This window comes from Pleurodeles waltl, chromosome 4_1, assembly GCF_031143425.1.
Source record: "Pleurodeles waltl isolate 20211129_DDA chromosome 4_1, aPleWal1.hap1.20221129, whole genome shotgun sequence".
Lineage (NCBI taxonomy): Eukaryota > Metazoa > Chordata > Amphibia > Caudata > Salamandridae > Pleurodeles > Pleurodeles waltl.
Window position 1 is genome coordinate 664,369,682 of NC_090442.1, and position 17,420 is coordinate 664,387,101.

At 43.8% G+C, this 17,420-nt stretch overlaps 1 protein-coding gene across 2 annotated transcripts in view; it reads left to right on the plus strand.

Annotated features, from left to right (window-relative positions):
* HELB (DNA helicase B) overlaps positions 1 to 17,420 on the plus strand; it is a 451,751-nt gene that overhangs the window by 406,395 nt on the left and 27,936 nt on the right. For both annotated transcript variants that reach the window (XM_069229147.1, XM_069229148.1), the window contains one exon: positions 16,075 to 16,899. In XM_069229147.1, the coding sequence (XP_069085248.1) occupies positions 16,075 to 16,899 (825 nt within the window). The remainder of the gene's footprint in view (positions 1 to 16,074; positions 16,900 to 17,420) is intronic.

Below are 17,420 nucleotides of genomic sequence, written 5' to 3' on the forward strand. Positions count from 1 at the left end.
GCATCTTTTTTTCAGCTGGATAGTTGTCCTCTGTTACTGATTCCCTCATCTAAGCAGGAGAAGATGACAATACCACAGTCGATGATCGATTTGTCTAGTCTCTCCACATGTTCTTTTTCAGAGTATTTCTTCCATTCATTATAAATGGTATAGATTTCTATTGCCTAGAATCATTTGTATTTATTGGGATGTGGTCCCAAGAAGGAAGTCCGAAAAATCCATGTTTTCTTTTGATTGAGGATAAGTGCTTTTCCTCAGCTAAAAGACTGGAATGTGCTAACTAGCGCTGGCACATTTTGTCTACACTGTATGTGGTAACTACTACAGGTGTTTGCTTTACAGCCAGTAGTGTTGGAAAGAAAACGACACATGCAGGTATTAGAATTATAGGGCCATAAGGCTAAACCTTCTGTTTGAAATTGAGTGGAATTATATGTTCCGTTCTGGATCGTTTCATTTATATCTGAATCAGAAATGTTCATTTGTGATTACCAGTTACTAAACATAGTCACAGTAACTTTTGGTATAGAAGGTTTTTTGAAGTCTTTCATGGAACCAAATCTAAATCCTAGACAGGTAGTCTTCTGGATGGTTTTGTACAAGATAATAATTTCTTTAGGTATAATGCTTGCATGAAATAGGATCTCATTGTCTTGAATCTGCCAAAATGTTGTTCCCCAAAATACTTTTCTCATTAATATTTTTTTGCAGCACTCATAATCTTTAATGGCCAGGTTCTGACTGAACTCTTTGAATAGATCAGTTTATTAGTGGTAATCACATTCTTCTGAAGTCGTGTTGGATCTTGTATAAAGTAGAAAGCTGAGGAATGTGACCTATCATCACTCTGAAAGTAATGACATTTCTTTAAGAAATGTGGGTGACTTATGAGGTGAAGCTTCACAGTGCTTCCATTGTGTATAGTTGTGTATCTCTCTTGAAGAGCTAGTTCTATGCATATAATAGTGTGCATAATGATTATAACAATGCCTTTATTTGTAAGTGAACGAATTCAAGTCAGGACCTTCATTATTCAAATTGGCATATGCTTGTAAATCAGACATCATTCATTTTATAGTCTCTATATCCCATTTAACAGAAACAGAACCAGGAATAACAATATAATTCATGGAAACTTTCAAAACATAAGGAAACTGCATGTCTCAGTAGTTATAATAATTTGATATGGAACTTTTTTCCAAGTTATGCCCTGTGGCACAGGATGAGCTGTAATGTTTGCACAGTAGAGATTCCTTCAAATTCTGGGAGATGAAAGATGTGGCTGCAGTTCATGAACCACAGGCTGTGCAACTGTTCTTTCTGGATCGTAAGGTCAGTTTAATAATAGTAGAACAGTAAACATTCTTGAGAGCCATATGATAAGTAGAAACACTTCTAGAATAGCTCAAACATAAAACCAAGGTGGACTCATGTACCTGTTGTGGAACCAATGATACGTGTGAACCAATCTATGGTGTACAGTATCTTTGAAGTGTGATGCAAATCCTCTGAGCCAATCCCAGAGTGATTCTCGTGTTCAGTTGTTTCTAGAAAAGGCATTAGTTTGATTGATCTGGGGGCAGGTGGTACTTCAAAATAGATCATGAAGTTATGTGAAGCATTTGCAACTGTAGGGATGACAGCATCAGATTAGTTGGTGGAGTTCATTGCTCTATGTAGAGTTGGAGAAGCAGTGTGCTCAAATATCCCCTGCTGCAAACCCAAGCTAGTGATGTTACTGCTCTAATTAAGGGATATTTCATTCAGAGTAGGGAAAGGCTAAGTAGTTCTACTCTGAATCATTGTTGGTGTCTGAGATGGGCTGCTTTAGATAACCGTTGATGGTCACCTGTCTGATTTTTTTTCTTGACCCATACAATGGCGGCAAATTTACAGTTTATTTGCATTTTACCCCAATGGCTGTAATAGGTGGTCTGTAGGGTGGTTCAAAAGCTTGCTTGTCATGGATCCTTTCACAAACTAGATTCACCTACTTTAGGGATTTCAGCAGTGGTTTCAACATTTACTCCACTTGTGGCAGTTTCAGAATGGTTCACATTACACAGTTTGCCTCTGCCTCTTGGATACTCAAAGACATTCAAACATTTTATTAGGTCAACATTTCTTTATTGGCCACCTTTCCCAGACTATATAGGCCATTCACATACATAAGAACTCCGAAGAGAACCTCATATGTAGTGTGTCCCCCAGTACCAGCCAAGGCACGTTATTTAATGCTCTCTGGACCCCATACAGATTATGGCACCAACTAAGAATGGAACTTAGGGCCAGATGTAGCATTTTCCGATTTTGCGAATCGGAAATTGCGAGTCAGTGCGACCCGCAATTTCCGATTCGCAAAATCGGATGCAGAACGGTGTCTCAGACACCGTCTGCGAGTCGCTATGGGGTCGCAAAGACCCACCTCATTAATATTAATGAGGTGGGTCGCATTTTGCGACCCCATAGCGAGTCCCTGCACTCACAGGGATGGTGGCCTGCTGAAGACAGCAGACCTCCATGTCTGTGACTGCTTTTTAAATAAAGCATTTTTTTTTTTTTCAGTTTGCAGCCCGTTTTCCTTAAAGGAAAACGAGTTGCAAAATAAATAAAATAATGAAACCATTTGGTTTCGGTTTTTCAGAGCAGGCAGTGGTCATTGAAATCTGCTGACACTCGCCCCACTGAAACCAGATAAAACCAACAACACCTCCAAGCCAGCGAGATGGTACACTTCGGAGCTCAGAAACTCCAAACGCGACTGCCACCACCACGAGAAATAATGGCACGTGACCAAGGATCCCCCTGACAGAGCCACCTGCAAGGCAGCCCTCAACAACTATCACCACTACAAGGCAGCAAAAAGAGCAGCAATCACTTGCCTGCATTGACACTGCAGCTAACCACACAAAACAACTCTTCAGAATCATCAATCAAGGAATTCTCTAACCCGATAGCCACAGAGACCACCATCCACCCATCCTAGGTACTCTGCGACACCCTCTCAGACTACTTCTACAGCAAGATCACCACCATTACAACAATATCGACCCCCAACCCTCCACCTCAAGCCTAGACATTTCTCAAGCAGCGAACACCAGCCACACGATAATCTCTTGGTCCCCGATTACTACACAGTCCACCGCAGCCATCATATCATCCGTCCATTCCGGGGCACCCACCCACCCCTACCCCCACTGCTTTTCAACCTCAGAGTCAAAACTATTAGCACAGAAGTATCCTGCATCCTTGACACTTCCATCTCCACTGCAACCTTCCCGGATGAATGGAAGCACGCAGAGGTCAGACCCCTCCTAAAGAAACCCTCCACCGACCCCCAGCAACCTCAAAAACTACAGACCGATCTCCCTGCTCCTCTTACCGGCCAAAGTGCTTGAGAAAACCATCAACCAACAGCTCACCGACTACCTCGAATTAAACCACCTTCTCAACACCTCACAGTCAGGATTCCGGGCCAATCACAGCGCAGAGACTGTGCTGATCGCCGCAACAGACGGCATGAAGACCCTCCTCGACCGAGGAGAGTCGGCAGCGTTGATCCTTCTGGACCTCTTTGCAGCATTCGATAGAGTCTTCCACCACACTCTCCTCAACAAACTCCACAACATAGGCATTCAGCAAAACGCTCCTAAGTCGGTCACCTCTTTCCTCTTAGGCTGCACGCAAAGCATCCGCCTTCTTTCCTTCACTTCTACACCCAAGAACATCACCTGTGACGTACCCCAAGGCATCCTCCCTCAGCCCAACCCTCTTGAACATCTACATGACACCCCTCGCAGACATCGTCAGATCCTACAGACTCAATATTGTCTCATACGCCGAAGACACTCAGCTAATCGTCTCACTCACTGAAGACACCCACAACACCAAAACCAACTTCCGCAAAGCCATGGCCAACGTAGCAACATGGATGAAAACTAAACATCGACAAAATGGATGTCCTGATCTTTGGGAAGAACACGTCCATATGGGACCACAGTTGGTGGCTTTTGAACTCGGACCAACGCCTTCTCCATCCGACCACGCACGAAATCTCATCATCCTCGACTGCCAACTATCCATGAATTGACAAGTAAACTCAGTTGCCTCTTCCTGCTTCTACATCCTCCGTATGTTCTGCCGAATCTTAAGATAGATCCCTACTGACACCAGAAAGACAGTCATGCACGCCCTGGTCACCAGCTGCCTCGACTATGGCAATGCTCTCTACGGTGGAGTGTCCTCCCAACTACATGAAGGACTCCAGACTCTACAGAACACTGCGGCCAGACTCATGCTCAATGTCCTCAAGTGCTCAACCCCCCCCCCTTCACTTCAGGAACATCCACTGGCTCCCCGTCCAGAAGAGATGCCAATTCAAAACCCTCACATTCGCACACAAGGCTCTCCACACTGTAGGGTCGTCCTACATCAACCACTGACTGAGCTTCTATGTCCCATCAAGAGAGCTACGCTCTGCCTCGCTAAACCTCACACACACACCCTGTATCCATCGCAGCGGAGGCCGCTCCTTCTCCTTCACAGCAGCTGAGTCCTGAAATGGTCTGCCCTTCCACCTCCGAACAGCTCCCTCCCTGGCGGATTTCGAAAGAAGACTCAAGACGTGGCTTTTCGAAGGAGAGACAGCACCCTCAGCACCCAGATACACCTTGGAAGAAGGTGCTGCGATTTACAACTGCAATGATTGATTGATTGATTGTGTCATTTCTAACCAGCAAACCAATTCTGCTCTTCTGAGTAAGTAGAAGGGATTTCTAGGTAACTATCATTACTACGGACATCAACCATAAAGATGTAATAATGGTTTGTGTGTGTGTGTGTGTATCAAAAATAAACTACTCAAGGGGTTCCCAAAACATCCAGGCCCCACATTTGGGATCTGTGTTGCGTAAACTCTGGATGTCTGGATCATCTCTACAAGGATTGTTTTCCTACCCACCGATGACATGAGTGAACTTAGTTCAATGTACCAACACTTGAATGTGAAAGGCAGGTTTTGTAGCACAGCAGAAGTTCAGCCAATACATAGTTGGAGTGGTGTCAAAGCTTTTGTGTTACTAACAGTCCCTAAATAGAGATCCAGGATGACTGTGTTGATCAGAAACACATCTTTTTCATTCTTTTCAATCACACACAGACAAGATACACTAAAGAAAATACACTTTAACTAAAAGCAAGTTTATTTAAACAGATGCATGCTGTTTGCTCAAAACATCTAAAATAACCACACAATCCGATTAAAACAGCACAAATGCACGTTGCAAAAAACAAGAATAAAACAAACACTTCTAATGTGGTTAAAATGTCATCTAAAAACCTAACACCCTAAAACCTACTTCTATGAGGTACGATAGAAGAATATGGAAAGTAGAAAAACTTGCAGCTTTATTTTCTTAGGGAGGATGAGTGCCCTGCATACCCTATTTACAGCAAAACCTTTTCAATTATCAGGAGTCAAGAAGACTGTGTTCCCTGTGACAGGCAAACACACATTTAGCATCAGCATTAACTCCTCCTGGGCTCAAGTTTGATATCATCTTTCAGAAGAAACTGTGATATGGTGGCAGCATCATCTTCTGGTCTTGTTTGCGAAAATCTGGGGCAAAGGACCTCTCCTCACAGAGGGTTAAGTGGCAGTCCTTTTATAATCGATCATATCTGAGATGGTATATGCAATGTCACCTTAGGAATGTTTAATTTAAACAATAGGAATTAACATGCTAGTCTAAGACGCTTTCCTTTAAACAAATAAGGCTAGACTATTATGACTATTGCTCTATGTTTGACATTGAAATAAAGATAATCAGACACTTGTTCCAGACTTATATCGCATCAGGTGTCTTGTTGATGTCTATATATAAATGACTTGGCACTTTCTAAGTTGTTGGAAAGATAAAGACAGATGACATCTGTGTCAAAGGCAGACATATTGATGATTCTGCAGAAAGAGAAAAAATGAAGTTGAGGACTAATTAAAATGGAGTGCAGTCTTATGTCTTTAAGTCACAGCAGGAGCCACAATGACTAATGCAGGGAATGCCCTTCCTTCAAACTCACTTTGTGGCATCTCAGCTAATTCTGTGAAGATTGGGATTGCTGGCTGCGCATTCCCTAGTTGAAGAAGCCAAGCTTGTTGGTGCACTTGGGGGGTGGGGGAGGTGGGGTCGGGTGGGGGAGGTGGGGTCGGGTGGGGGGGGGGGGGGGGGCCCTTGGAGGGAATGTGGGATCCATTGGTGTGGAACAACTTCTTGCACATTTCATTTCCAGTTGTTAGGTACTTTTGCCACCTGATAGCCTCTAGCTCCTGAGTGAGTAGCTAGATGCATTCAGATGGCCAGGGTTAGGGCCTCTTACTCTGTCATTCCCTTCATAAACTTTGACTGAGCACAAGCCCAAGGACCCATTGCCCACCAAAACCTGGCCTACCACACCAGACAATCTGACCAGTATTGCCACTTAACTCCGTGTTAACTAGATACCACAGTCACAGGTGGGGGATGCTGGGGAAGCCCACTTGTGAAGAATAAGAGGGTAAGCAACAGGGATACCCGTGGTTTCAACTTCCTTTATACCTTTCTGGAGTGCCAGGGTGAGACTGTACAAATCTTGATCATACCCACACGGTTACCCCGATTTCTAATACGAGATACTTTCATCCAGGTGTCTTAAGACAAGTGCATTCTTTTGGGACCAGAGAGGCACCGATGGCAAAAACCAAGGAAAGTGGGACTAATGTACTTCAATGGAACCCAAATCCACCGACATCAAAGCCTATCCCCTAACACAGTGGTTCCCAACCTGTGGTCCGGGAATCCTGGGGGTCCGCAAAGCCTCCTCAGGGGGTCCGTGACTGCTGAGAAATTTAAATAATATTAAGAGATTAGGTACCCAGCTTTCAGTAATTGCTCAGTTTGGCGTCCCGGGATTCCAATAATTATTCAGTGGGGGCCCCCGGGCTTCAATATGGAGAAAGGTCGGTAACCACTGCCCTAACATATAGAAAAAGAGGAGTCGTTCAAACCGATTATAGATTTAAAAAAATAAAATAAAAAAAATAACTCAAAAGGCATCAAATAGAGGTGGAGTCATCCAGACTAATCTTTCAATGGAAAGGCTGACAATGAGCTTTATCGTCCCTCAGCAAGGCCCAAGTGCTCATTGTCCTTGAGGAAGGCAAAGAGAACTTCTAGCCAGAATATGAGCTCATTAAAATTTAGAGAGAGGAGATAATGGCACACCCAGTGAGGAAGAGAAACCCGACCTGAATCCAGTGAGCTCCAGGCTAGCAAGAACATCATCCAGCATCTGTGGAGAGTTAGTGAAGAGTCACAGGATCCTGATTGCTCCATTCCAGATAAAGTATCTTGAACCCTTAGTGACATGCATGGTCTTTGATCTTGGGTAGGACGGGGCAGATCCATTATGAAGCAAGAAGTGAGCATTAAATGGGGGTTGGGTAGAGGCCGGGTGCTTCTTTTGGGTCAGGTTATGGCTTATAGTGGAAACTAGAGGTGTGGACAAAGGAACAACTGCAGACCACCTGCAAAGCCCGCAGAGACACCAAAATATACTTAAGCTCTTCTCTAGGTGGTATTCTCAAGCACTCACTCACTGAGCTCATATCACACCTAGTCCACTGACACTGAAGACCATAATATATAACGTCTGGTTCAATAACCCCACGAAGAGTTGAGGATCCTGAGGAGTTAAAATATTTGCAGGCAGTTACTTATTTCTTCCAGGACACCCACCTTTTGGAAGATGATTAAGATAGTCTGATATCTTGTGATTTTCTGAAACAGTACAATGTGAGTGGGACCAATAAGTTGGCTGGGGTTGCAGTTTGATGAGGCACACGTTCATTAAGCATCCCACTGAAAATGGATGAGATTGGTAGATGGTTTGCGGTTGAAGGGTCATGGGGCGACCCACCTATTATAGTTTCGTCAACCTATGCCCCTAATATATGGCAGGAGAAATGTTTATGACAGACTTTTCAAGAAATAGTTAATTACTCTAGCCCATTAATAATGGGTGTTCTTTCACTTGGTAATTAATGAAAACCAAGATAGATCCCAGGAGGGATGGATGGTACTCCAGAGCTCTCACCAGAGGGTAAGGTGTGGCTTGATGACCTAGAGCTGGGTGACGCTTAACAATATCAACACCTTCTCGAGTCTAACTTTTCAGAAGCCCATCAAACTTATTCCTGAATAAATTATTTTTCGATTTCACAAATGTGTTAAACCTGATTGAAGGCATGGATTACAGCCTCACATACTGTCTGACGTGGCCCAATTACGGCATCCCTGAAATGGGAAATAAGAGATGAAATTAGAGCTAACATTTAGTGGTGTCTCAAGGATTATTTATTAAGACATCCAGTAGTCTGTCACAGAGAGGTAATACTTGGAAGGCATTGAAAACAGACATAGGATAGGGGAGTGAGGGTGGAGTGCTCACTCAACAAGTACTAAATGAATACCTAGAACTTAACCTCTATCTGGTGTCAATGCCGGACACTAGACAAAACTATTTGTATTTCGGCAAAATTGGGTCACAGTACCACAATGGTAGTAATAAAGTGGTGGTGCTATTGGCAAATATTTTAGAGGCTGCTTTATCACATAGATACATAGCAGAAACAAGTGAGGATTGGGATGTTAAAACGTCCAAGAATAAGAACTTAAAATCCTTTCATGCCTTCTTTCAGAATTTATATACTGGTTAGGAGTGAGAACCTGTTGCGAGATCCACTTTTCTGAACTCACTTTCTCTTCCCCCCAAATACAGGTTCAGCATCTCAAAGGAGTTAATCCTATCACCAAAAAAGAGGTTCTAGAAGTGATTAAAAGCTTGAAGATGGCAAAATTCTTAGACCCGGATGGCTTTTCATCCACTTTTTTTATTTTTTTTATTATAAAACACCCGCCCCATCTCTTTTCCATCTTGACTAAAACTTTCATCATATGTATCTGAGGGCAAGCGGTTAGTCCCATCACGTCTGAGGCAACAATCCCACTCATCACTAAGCTGGATAAGGAAGGACTCCATGCTCTGTGCATTGTTCCACCCATTCTGCGTGTTGAATATTGATATTAAAATTTTTGCAAAAGTCTTGGCTAATAGACTATATACTTTTTTGCCACACCTGATCTACATAGATCAATATGCATTCATATTGAACCGTATATCTACTGATAATACCTTCACCATGTCATCATTGCAAATAAGCAGTAGAATAGAGGCAGTGCCTCTTCCCCTCAGTGCATAAAAAGCTTTTGATAAGGTAGATAGGGCAATAGTGCAGTATATCCTGGTTAAATGTGGATTTGGAAATCGGTTTAGAGGTTGGATACAGCTATTTACTTCACTCCCATATCTAGGATTATATTGGATTGTAGGATTTGGGCACAAATGCACACAGGTCAGGCAGCTCAGTGGGGCAGCCTCTTGTGTCCTCCACTTTTTGCACTTGTCTTAGAACTGCTTCTACAAGCATTCAGGGATTGTTCATGAATAAAGAGAGTCATCTTCCATTTGGATGAATGTAAGTTATCTGTTTTCACCAATGTCATCCAACGTTCATGAATGTAACCAGAACAATCCCTTAGGGAGCTGGTACCACTCCTTGAGGATAGCTGTTCTTCAGATTAATCGAACCAAACCAGAAGGCCTGTTCTTGGTGTATGGCTAGACTTAAGCTTTTTTTCTTCAGGCTGTCACTTCCATTGGTCTGTGGAAGATATTCAACCCTGATACTTACTTCCAGATTTGTGCTGAATCTAGTTTCAAATCTCTCTTTAGGAGGGCAAAAGCTTAGCTAAGAGTAACCACACTATTAAGCTTTGCTGCTTCCTCTTGGGAGGGGAGACATTGCTTTTTTGCAGAGACTGTCTAATACTTTTATTTGGGCCAATAAAAAGCCCAGACGTGATTTTGAACAATATTGTGAACCAGGGTGAGCCCCAAATTTTTGAGAACCTGGATTATCCGATGGAAACATTTAGTCGCAGATATCTTACCTTAGAATTTCCCCCAGGCATTAGTCTGGATCCAGAGATTTTTCTTGAGCAGTACCCCTGCACGCCATTAGGTGGTTTCGATCATCTCCACATCTGTCGTCGTGAGCACCAGCTATGACGTCGCAGGTCCGATATAGGCGCCACTGCAGCACGCTGATATTTCTTTTCATGCCAGCCTGCGCTGATCCTCAGTCGTTTTTTGACTGATCTTTCACAACTTTTTGTCATGAGTGTTGACATTCCTGGGGCATTGAGGATGTCTCTGTGTAAGACTGGGTTCAAGCCTTGTGGATCCTGTCATCGGGCGATGTCCGTGATGGATCTTCACCTCATGTACTGTACGTGTGGTGTCTAAAGTGCCAACGCAACCTGAAGTCGTGCTCTAAGTGCCTGGCATAAATCCGAAAGCTTTGAGGTAGTGGTCCCTAAAGCTACTGGCGGCCCGGTGCTCAGCTCTGCGTCGCTCCCAATCTCAGTTGAGAGGAAGGTCCCAAGACCCGTCACGGAGCCCCCCTTCTTCGTCGGCCCATTCCAAGTCACCATGATTATTGGGTAAATCGATGCATAAGAAGAAGTTGAAGAAGAGCAGGCATTATTTGACTGCTCCCCGTCTGTCAGCTGACAAGACGAGGGACAAGTAGCTTCGGCTTCTAGGCCACTGCCCTCAAAGCCTGCGTCTGGGTCAGCTCTGCGCCTCCCTCCAATCAGCCAGAGCGACCCTTGTCCAACTTAGAGAGTTCTATGAGGCCTTGAGCCTCATCTTTGGGCACGCCGATTCCGCTGTAGCGCCTTCGGGCGTCGCAAGGGGTCCCCTCTGGTTCTGCACTGGCGGCTTCGGCTCCAGGGGGTACCCATCAAACCGTTCATGGATCTGAACTGGTGTCGATCGTACCACCTCAACATTCCCCAATGCTTGTTCTGACATCATCGTTCCCAACGCTGAGCGCGTCGACCCCATTATCATTGCCGACTCTGACACAGAGCCAGACCGACATCGTGCAGTGCCGATCCTGGCTTCGACAGGGGCCTTGCCCCCTGTGTCGTATCCTGACCTTTATTCTTATGGGTTGGGATAAAGTGAGGAATGGGAGGGGTCTCTGGTCCCTTTAGAATACCCTCTGGACTGGAGTACAGACCGGGGCAAAGTCAGTGGGTTGGACACTTCCCCTGATACTAGCGTGCTTTCTCTCCTTACTGTGGCTATGAAGGAGGGAGCATCCTATTCCATCATGGTGCTAAGAGTGGCTGAGGTCTTGGGCCTCGAGCTGCTTTGTTTGGTAGTCAGGACAAACCTTCTGACAGAAGTGCTTCAGCCTGGGGCTTCATCCTCTTAACTCCTATTGGCCTTCAATGAAGCTCTTACTGATGCCCTGCTGGGTACCTGGTCCAAACTCAATGCAGAGGCTCCTGTGAACAGGACAATCGCATGCACCATAAACCTGCTCCAAATGACCCAGCGTTTCTGATGGGGTTCCCATGAGAGCTTGGTTATCCACGCCTCTACTTCCCAGGGCACATTCCCTTCCGTTTCCTCGGATAGGGAATCCAAGAGGCTGGACCAACTTGGGAAGAAGATGTTTTCTTCCTCCAGCCTGGCATATTGCAGTCTGTGGACAGCGCATACCTTTAGGGCTGTTACTCCCACACACTGTGCCTGGGGGAAATTCAAAGGTAAGGAATCTGCAACTAGACAGGTTCTCTACCAGATAAGGCGTTCTCGAAGGTAAGTAACTTGTCCAATATAATGTATTCGGAAAACAATCGTTTACTATGATATCAATCCTCACACAGTATGTCTCTTATTCATTTTAGAGAACATCACACATTGATTTAAATGCATGGCAAACCAATTATGCACAGTCACTATGTTATCCCCCAGAGCACGAAATTGTAAAGAACAGGCCCAATATACTGTATAACTATTTAGTAAAATAGTATTTTGTATCATTGTTTTAATAGTTTATCAATATATCCAGTACTCACACACAGGAAAGAGATGTGCAGTGATAAGGGACAAGTGAAGGAACAATGCACCAAAAGTAAAAAGATGTATGACTTCTAGTTCCTGCCATTATTTTTTTAAGTTCAGGGCGTGGGGTCTATGAACGTCTGTTGTTGAGAGCATTTCAACCTCAGATTAGTATGAGGTCATCATCGGGACGTGGCAGTGAGCACCCAGTATCTAGGGGTAGAAAGCACAATTATAGCTAGGGGGAGAACTAATCATAGGCCTGTCTAAAGAAGGGGCTATACTAGGAAAACAAAGACTTACCTGAATAGGTCACAGGGCTGAGCAGGAGTCAATCCTAGGTCATCCTGGTTGGCTCTACAAGAGGACAGCTAATAATTGTAATGGAGTGCTCAAGAGTGGACTTGTTCAGAATCTGTCTTTTGTGGGAGGAGCAAGGTGGTCTTTTGTGTGTAGTACACTGAGATGCATCATCTTCCTAGGCACTGGTGCTTGGCAGTGAGTGTAAATTGGGGCAGCAGCTCTAGTGGTTGGAGGTCAAGAAGAGTTGGAGGTATTCTGTAACACTTGGCCAAGGCAGGTATATGCAGAGCACCTAGCTGTAAGGTTGACCTCACTCCCAGAGGCCACCAGTGTACTCTTCCATTACCTTCTCCAAAGGAGCATCAAGATACCAGGGACCTCAGAACATCTTCATTGGTGTCCATTCATAGTGTTCATTATATGACAGAGTCTGTATAAGTGGGGATGTGCATGGGAGCTGCTGAGGTTCTCTCTGCACAGTCCTGTTGCGGGAAACTCATCCTTGCACCACAAACAAGTGGATCAGAGGTTAATCTATGCACACAATACGCTACCTTTGACACCATTACGTCTTGCTGCCAACCAGTAGTTTTTGTGGGGCTACCAATGTATTCAAAGGCAGCATTGCATCAGGCTTCATATCTGGTCTGAGTTGGTATCCACAGACATCTTGGAGAGCCGTCAAACCAGCTGTTAAGTGATCGTACAGGGCATTATTCTCACCCTTCTATCTCCCCATGATCTTGCAGCAACATTTCTTCTCTGAATGCCACTGTCACAAAATGGCCTGAAATTGGGAGTGCTTTGATCACCTCAAGAGGCACCCTTGCAAAGCTTTGCAACTCTCCTCATCAGTAGCCGTTAGTGTGCACCATACTGAGGGCTCAAAGCATCTATGATAAGTTAAAGCTATGAGGTGCTTGGGAGTAATTGGCAGGGATAAGTATTTGCTGTGCAACGTTGCCAAGCACCCTCACTCACTTCAGCTTGTAATGGTCAACTCTGGTGAAATCCAGGTGGGGAGTGTCCATTTTAGCGTTCATGAGGGATACACATGAGAATGCTAACACACTCTGCTCACCCACCTCACTTTATAGGCGCTTAAAGGCAGATGGTCGGTTGAGGGAGCTAATTACTGACTTTGGAGGCACGTCTCCCTATCACCATTCAGTTTGCTTGTGGCCTGTGAGAGATATTCCTGCTTGTTGATGGGACAGTTGTCCTTTCTAGGGAGTAGCGTCATTGGAAAGTGAGGAATTTTTGTTGTCCAGCGGGTCGTATGAATGTGTGGCTCTATGCTTTGAGGAAATGGCACAACTTCATTGCTGTGTCTGAATGTCTCTGACAGCTTGCAGGTAAGTGATTGGATGATGTCAGCATGCATCACTTACCTGATGTCTCTAGGAAAAGGCATGTGAAAGATCACTGATGCAATGCATGCCTGTAGATAAGGTATTATGTCAATGAAAATGACTATGAGGTTGTCACTTTGATGTGATGCAGGGTAAGGAGCTGGATAAGTAGCTTGAGGGGCTGATGAGACAGCCATGGCTCTACTGGAATGTGCACAAATGCCCTCTCGATTATCCTGGCCAAGGCGTAGCAGATCATGATACAGATTATGGTCCAAAGAGCAGTGCTGTGTTTGGTCATCACTTTCCTTTTCTTTGTACCTGGTGAAGCCACAAAAAGCTGCTTATTCATTCTGTTCTTTCATGTGCCATCATAGTAGTATACCACACATCTTGGGTCCTGTATGTAAGCTTTCTATCTCCATGCCAGGGTGAGGAGGAGGAAATAAAGACTGACAGTTAATAGACTGGCCTATATTAACTGTAGATACCTCCTTGGGTAAGAAGAATGGCTTTGTGCAAAGGATCATATTTTCTAGATGGAAAACTCTGAAAGGTAGATAAACTGAGAGAGCCTCTGACTCTACAAGCTGAAGTAATTGCAACTATCAAAACTGCCTTCAGGTTAAGATGTCGAAATAGGTAACTATGCATCGGTTTGAACAGGGATAGCTTGGAGAAAGGCAAAACACACAAAAGGAGTCTGAGGAAACAAGTAAAGCAAACCTTTAAGAAAATGTGCTCCTAGTGGCAATCTAAACATGGAAGACTAAGGACGAAGACACTTAAGGAAAGACAAAAGTGTGAACTAACTCATATCAGCTACTAACAGATCCTGCTGTGCCAGGGACAACGCAAATGGAAGATATTTGAAATGCCAGGTGTAAAAAGGTTGAGGCCTTCAGTCTTCTCACTACGGAATGAACTTGTTCTAGTGACCTCTTTTCTAGATACATTTGGTTACTTACTTTCTGGTTGTCAAGATGATGTTTACAACCTCATTAGGAAGGCAAACGCTGGCACCCTCAATCTCTACGCATGCAGCGGTATCACCCGTGAATTGGGGTAGTAGACCATATTGCTGTGAGAGCAGATCCTCTCATTGTGATAGTTGAAGAGGTGGCTGAATGCCAATAGATCCGCTGTCTAATCTACCAAATTCAAAATCACCTCTACTCTAACCTCCTGCACCTTATGCAGGACCTTTGACGATCCTATGTGAAGTTCTTACACTTGGGGGGAAAAGAAACTTCCCTACTGGAACATGATGGTGTCACATGGGGAGTCTGAGAGGTTTTGAGGCAGCAGAGCCGGTTGTGGATAGCAGATGCTAGACCTCATGTTATTGCTGACACTCACATCAGGAAACAGAGCCAAGACTGAAACAGTTCCAGGACGATTTTCAAGGAAGAAGAGGAGTACTCTTTCCTCTGGTGCTTTCTGTGTTATTTTCAGGAAGATCTTTTGGGAGAGAGTTTCCTGACAGACTGACCTACTGGTGGGTGACTGAGATAGGATTGCCTCTCCCTCAAGGCCTTAGCCAGAACATCTTCGGGCCACAGTCCCTGATGCCCTTCCAGTTCGTGGAGGCTTCTTTGCGTTCAATCCCAGATACCAAATGCAGATGTTATGTCAATCCAAAATGAATTCATTTGCGGTACCGGAAACGAGATTTAAACCCTGAACCTTTTTGAGGAGACATTTGACCTAGTTGCTGTTGAAATGCAGAGGAGTTTGTCGGTGAAACTGGATGTGCGTAGATGAGGCACAGAACAATGAGAACTGACTCCAGTGCATGGAACGGTGCTTAATGTACTTGAGTGTTGTCATGGCTAGAAGCAGGGCCCTTGAAGCCGCATGGAGCTACCTGGATGTGCTGGTAAATAATGCTTGGAGAAGAATCTTTTCCGGGACCAATCTAAAGCCTGGAAGGGTAATTTATAATCTGAGGATTGTGTGAGAAGATGTTCCCATCATAATAGGTCTTCTGATTTAACCTTAAGTAATGTGTATTATTTATTTATTTTGCCTACGAATGTTAGTGGATAATGAGCTAGCCAATTTGCTTGAATATTTCCCTGTGGGGACAGAATTACATGACTTTCTGTATAAGTAGTGGGCTCTTTATGTGTTCTGTTTTATTGTACGTTAGTTATTTTGTTATTTTCAAGTTAATTGAAATTTACATTAATTTAACTAAACAGAAGCATTACCAATTGCTTAAACATTACAAGATACATGTACTAACTCTGTAAAATGCTCATTAATACTCAAACCTTTTGTCTTTTAAGAAAAAGTGGAAAGTCTCCTTACTTTATCGAATATTAGAGTGTGTTGATAAGCCAAAATGTTTATCTGTTTATTAGATTACTCATTTCATAAAATGTCATGAATTTTGTTACAGGGTTCCGAGGAGGGTACAGTTGTGTATGTAGTGGGGGCTGCAGGTCGACAGAACTGGCAGCATGTATACACCGCTGTTACTCGTGGCCGTCAACGTGTCTACATAGTAGCAAAAAAAGATCAGCTTGTCAAAGCAGTGTTTAACAAATGCTGTCCGAGAAAAACTAGACTGCGGCAACGTGTACAAGAGACGCTTTCTCAGAGAAAAGACTGTGCTGCACCAACATCTTCTCCTTTGCAGCTGATCCAAGAAAGCATTGAGCCCTACAGTTGTATGATATCAAGTCAGGAAGAAGATATGACTCTCTTGAATTCCCAAGAGATTAATGGTGAAAAAGACACTGGAGCAATTGGTTCCAAAGCTCTGTGTGACCATAATAATACATCTAGCAATGTAATTGTGTATGATGAACTGACAGACTCTGATTTGGAAGCTGCTATCCAGTTACTTGAGCAGAAGCAAGTCAGCAATGCTAATAAGTTTCCCCAAAGTCCCATGACAAATCTACAGTTGGAGAGCCATGACATTTCAAGTCCCAAATTTCCTCTTCAGCAACAGGATCATGGGCTTTGTGGTGTCTCAGATGTTTCAGCAGTTGGAGGCTTTGTTGCAGTTCATGGATCTGGTGACTGGGACAAAAGTCCTACTGGTGAGGGTTCCACTGCAGACAGTTTTGGTGAACTGAATGATTCTGAACTGGATATGTTGTTCCATTCACCTCTTTATGAGGCATCAAATAATGGTGATAGCCTTTTTGCAACAAGTGGCATCAAGAGATTGTCCACTGAGGAGGAGGTTCCTGAAAGTCCTTTAAAGATAAGTCGGGTAAGAATCTGGATGTTTATCATCTGAAATTATTTTGTCTGTAAATTCTTGTTAAGTCGTTGTTCTACTGTACCAAATTAGTCACTTCAGGAACACATTTTCCGCTTTGGGCCCAAGCTTGATTGCCTCAACTTCATGAGTATTTGGAAATTGAACATTTCTAAATGGTGCTTTGATTTGTCCTTTGACTCTCAAGTAGCTCTGGTTTAATTGAGGTCCTTAGCTAAATGACAACACATACATTTCATGCTAATCCATTTTTTTCATACTTGACATACCTTCCTTAGTTTCGCACTAAGGTTCTCTTGTGTAAAGTTTTTCTGTGTGCTCCAGGACTAGGTCGCCAGCTCCTGACCTACATTATACCCATGTGTTGTATACCAAAGAAACACTCCAGTAATACCCATGCATAACTTGGTTCCTTAACCCTGGTAAATTCTTCTATAAAAAGCATTGATATTTCCAATCTCTCATTTGTATATAACACTGATGTATTTTATGTTCACCATACATAAGTGACA